This window comes from Condylura cristata, unplaced genomic scaffold, assembly GCF_000260355.1.
Source record: "Condylura cristata isolate star-nosed mole 26May11 unplaced genomic scaffold, ConCri1.0 scaffold00028, whole genome shotgun sequence".
NCBI classification, from domain to species: domain Eukaryota; kingdom Metazoa; phylum Chordata; class Mammalia; order Eulipotyphla; family Talpidae; genus Condylura; species Condylura cristata.
The window spans coordinates 26,142,204-26,146,956 of record NW_004567129.1 but is presented as its reverse complement, the minus strand read 5'-3'; the positions used below and the strand labels follow the sequence as shown (position 1 = coordinate 26,146,956).

General features: G+C 60.9%; 1 protein-coding gene across 1 annotated transcript in view; it reads right to left on the bottom strand.

The window, feature by feature from the left end:
• The window catches only part of MAG (myelin associated glycoprotein), a 13,775-nt gene that overhangs the window by 3,294 nt on the left and 5,728 nt on the right, over positions 1-4,753 (bottom strand). Inside the window, exons 5-6 of the mRNA XM_004690259.2 lie at positions 3,930-3,952; positions 3,565-3,825 (exon numbers count right to left, since the gene is read on the bottom strand). Of these exons, the coding sequence (XP_004690316.1) occupies positions 3,565-3,825; positions 3,930-3,952 (284 nt within the window). The remainder of the gene's footprint in view (positions 1-3,564; positions 3,826-3,929; positions 3,953-4,753) is intronic.

The window sequence follows — 4,753 nt, the reverse complement described above, 5'->3', positions numbered from 1 at the left end:
ACCCGAGGACCTCGTCTTTCCCTCCCACCCCGCTCGTTCCCGAGGTCTCTGCAGCCTGCCCAGCTCCCCGACTACCTCCCTCTCTCCCACCTCCTGGAGCATCTTCCCACCCGCCATGGCATCCCCTCAGGCCGGAACCTGTCCCTGACACCTGTCCAGCTCACTTCCTCACTCCCTGTGGGCACTACCCACACTTTGTCCCTTGTGCCAAGCAGCATGTAAAGTGCCCCCCAGCAATTATCCCTCCCCACTTGAACGAGCACACCCAGGGCTGCACCAGCTGCCCAGAACCGCTCCCAGCAGAGGGCGCCTGTGAGCACAAGCACAGCAGCCACAGGGACCCTGGGGTGGGGGGTGGCCAGAGGAGGTGAGAGCATCTGTCTTTGGGGTACCTAGGCTGTTGTCAGAGGCTGTGGGCATCAACACTGCCTCCCGAGGCTTCGCACACCCTATTTCCAGCAAGGCAGAAGGCAGACTTTCTCGCTGCTCCTCTCTGCCGGCACCCTTCAAACGCGCCCCGGCACCCTTCAAACGCGCCCTGCACACAGCTGCAACCCTGCCCAGATACAGGATGAGCCTGAATCCCCTCAGCCCTGCTCCAGTTTGTCCCACAGATGCCTGGAGTCCCCCTGCACCCTGGACCCCCGAAACAGCTCCCCATTGCCACCTGCAAACATCACCCTCTTCCCAAATCCTTTTGTCAAGCTTTGCTTTGCTGACACTTCCATTCTGCCCCCCCCCCCGGATGTCCCCTCCAAACGTGCTGATTTCCAAAATCAGAAATCATAACGGAACACTGAATGTTGCCTTTTACAACGGGATGGCTCTCCCTCCAGGTTCCAGAACTGCTCACTCGTGACGGAACTCCAAAACCCTCCCCCGCACGGGCAAGACCCCCGCCCACCCACCTCACTCCTTCCACTAAAGTTCTGCCAAAGAGGACATGCAGGTAACAGCAGCGGCGTCCCGCGGCCAGGGGGCGTCTCACAGAGGTGCTTGCGGTCTGAACCTCAACAGGCATGAAAATCGAAGCCTAGCAAATCGTGCACCCAGCTTCTGTGTCTACAGAGAGGCACCAGCTTGCGGGAGTGTTAAGGCACCGACACACCATACCGCACACTACGCAGCCTCCGCTGACAGCGAACTCCTTTTCACCAGTCCTGTCACTCAGGCCTTGCCGCCGGCGCTCCAGGGACAGTGTCTGTCCCAGAAGCGGCAGGAACGAGGACAGCCTGCCACACGGCTCATGGTGTCACAGCTTTGCAGGCTGTGGAGGCCTGGGGAACCCTGGTTGTCTCTCGACGGGGGGCCCCCAGCCGGCCACTCAGCCTCCCCGGGCCTCCAAGCTGGCGTTCTCCCCATGCCAACGTCAGTGACGGTCTGGGCACAGGCTGGGGCCTCCTGAGACCTGGCCGCCAGCACACACAGGTGCAAGCCCCGGCCCCCCCCATCGCAGGGCTGCAACAAGATGCACACGGCCTCTCCCAGCAGAGGGCGCCTGTGAGCACAAGCTCAAGTTGGGGTTCAGGGAAACTGTCGGGAGGGAAGATGAGGGCATCTAGGATCCCCCCCGCAGGGAGGCTGTGCCAGGGGCTGACACGTAATCTGAGTCTCCACAACCATCTTTGGGGGAAGATACTGTCGTCAAACCCACTGGTCTGGGATGAGGCTGGATGGAAACAGAGCGGGAGTCCCCCCCGGTGGGGTGCTGGACACCAGTGACACTGGTGTGAAGAACAGTCTCCCCCCCCCCCCATCAAGTCAGTGTGAGAGCAAAGTAGGCCAAGACGTGCAGACAGCTCAGGCTGGCCCCGCGCGTGGTGAGCACTGGCCGGCGAGGGGCCTGCGGCCTCCGTGTGTGGGCGGGATCCGTGTGCGGCCCGGGGAGCCTGTCAGCGAGCACTGGAGCCTGCTGCAGCAGACACAGGCTGGGGGCAGAGCGGCCCCCAGGGCGGCGGCCGCACCCCCAGAGCCTGAGCACCAGCGGGCAGCCTCTGAGAGGCCGCACTCAGGAGGTGGGGCCGGGCCCAGCCTCCCCTCGAGCCCACGAAGGCCTTGCTCTCCAAATGTTGGTTTCCAAAAGAAATCAGATTAACTGAGTCCACCCTTGGGTGGCAAGGCCTGTGAGGGGGGAGGTGGTGGAAGGGGGCAGGGCAGGCAGGCGGCCAGAGGAACCCCAGACCCACAGTCCCGGGGCAGCCTGGGGGCATTCCGACCTCCATTTCCTCCTCAGAGCTTTCCAGGGTGGCCAGAGGCTCGGCAAAAGCCCTGGGTGTCCCCTGGGAAAGGTCATGATCCCGGCTCAGAGCAGGCCCTTCTGGGGGGTGTCGCCTCCGCAGCCCATCTGGGGGTCTGCAACTGTAAATGTATGAGACGGGTGGGGTACGCGTGTCTGAGGTGGGTGTGGGTGGGGTGGGGTGTGCGGAGCTGTGAGTGGTGTGTGCCTGTGAGGAGGCAGGTGTGAGGGCTTCCTCTGAGTCTCAGATGGTGCTGACTCTTAGTCTTAGAAGCACTGAGTTGGGGTGTAACAGAGGAAGGGGTGGCGGGGGCAGCTGGGCCCAGGGCGACAGGTACGGAGAAAGCAGAGTGGAAATACCCGTGGTCACGTGGGCTGTTGCCAGGGAGCCACGGCCGAAGATGCCACTCAGGGAAGAATCTGTCTCCACCGTGTACTGATTATGGCCACGTATAGAGTGTTCACTACAGACTGTGCTCAGTACCTTCTGGCAAATTTGACAGGCAGTAACTGCTGTCCGAGCAGTGGTGGGCGCTGGGAGTGGTCAAGTTCAGCGATTAGGAGCTAACCTCTTAGCAGGGAAAATGGAAGCATGCAGGTGGCCTTCCAGAGGGAGCTGCTGGAGTTGGAACTGTGATTGGAGCCGGGAGGCCTGGGGAGCGGTGGGGCTGGGGGTGCTGCCCATGGAGGAGGTGGGGAGAGGGCTGGTTAGCAGCTGAAGATGAGTCTCCTTCGCAGGACAGCTCACCAGTTCCCCGCCTGGGTCCCCTCTCTCTATCCATATCTTTTGGCCCTTCCCCCACCTCCCACTGCCTTTTCCGCTTAACAACGGCTTAATCAAACGATTCCAATCCACAAAACACAGCATGAAGCCAAGAAGGAGCAGCAGAGAAGGCCGGGAAGAGCCCAGACAGCCTGAACTTGCAGCTCAGCTCTGCCCTTGTCTAGCTGTGTGGCTCCGGGCATCACCACTTCCTCAATTTCCTTCTCTGGAAACTGGGGATGGCCACAGCACCATCACAGTTCCTCACAGCATGCTGGGGGGAACTGAGATGAGAGGCTCCCCACTGGAACTTCCTCCGGTGCCAGGCACGGAGCGATAGCCACATGTGCTAGCTACTGCTTTCCTTAGCACAGCGGATCCAGAAACTTCCATCATCGAAAGCGCACCCCAGGATACTGAGACAGTGTCCCCTGGTGGGACTTCTTTCCTGCTGTGGGCTCGGCTACCTCACTTTCCCTCATCTGCCGGAGCCCAACTGACCCTTGGCTGGGACGCAGTGACCACGGCACAGCCGGCCTCGGTGGGGCAGGAGGGGGGCACTCACACTCCACGGTCACGTTGAAGGCGGTGCCCCGCTGGCCATACTGATTCTCGGCCACACACCAGTACTCTCCGTCGTCCTCGGGCTTGACGTTGGGCAGCTCCAGCAGTAGCTCGCTCTTGTAGAAGGCTGTGTCCACCACCTGCTTCTCTTTGAGGATGGTGATGATGGAGAGCGGGTAGCTCTGTGTGGAGCACAGGATGGAGACCGTCTCCCCCTCTACGGCCACCATCGTCCCGTTCACTGTTGGCTTCCAGGGTGCATCTGGGGATCAGGACAGGGGGCCGGCACTCAGCAGCCACGGGGGTCTCCAGCCCCAGGGCTGGCCCCAGGCACCCCAACCCCAGCTCAGCGTGGCTCAGGCCTGCCTGTGATCTTGAGAACTGGGGCCCTGTGGCCATAAAGCTCGGGCTTGAGCCCCTCCCGGCTCGTCCGGACCCACATCTTAACCTCTCTCCGCCTCATTTTTCTTATCTGGAAACTGGGCTTCATAAGAGTCCCAACCTCCTAGGGGTCCCTGAGGACCCAGGAGTTGGGCCCTGTTCTAGCCTGAACAAGGCAGATGAAGCAGTGTGAGCTGCTGTTGCAGAGACAGGTGCAGCCTAGTCAGCCCCCTTTCCTGGACTGCGACATCCCAGCTGCTCGCAGGGGTTGGGGAGGCCTGGCTTCCCCTCAGCCCCCAATAGAACTACAGTGGGACTCATTCAAAAATGCAGATTCCTGGGCCTGTCTGAGAGCACCCCATCCAGCCAGAGCGGCGCCAAGAAACAATGTCGAAGAGGCTTTGCTGGTGGCAGAAATGGAGCCTGCGTGTCTGAGTATGATCGAGTGCACCGGATACTTGTGGAGAGAATGAAGAGCCGCCTTGGGCCTCCCTGGTGGCCTCGGGGTTAAGTCTCACCACCGTCACTACTGCCGAGTTCGATCCCCGCCCAGGGAGCTGACCCACAGGGTGCAGCAGACCTCTCCTGTCTCCCCGTTGCTCCCCTCAGTGGTAGATTCCAGTCCATCCACCTGTCCTGCTCCCCACTCTGTGGTGAAGCCTCTCACCCCACCGCATCTCTGGTCTACATCCCAGTTATAGCAAAAACAAATAAATAAAAATTTGAAAAAAGAACCCCATCGGCCCTCCCTGGTGGCGCAGCGGGCTAAAGCACAGCACTGAGAAGCTAAAGCCACTGCGGCATGAGTT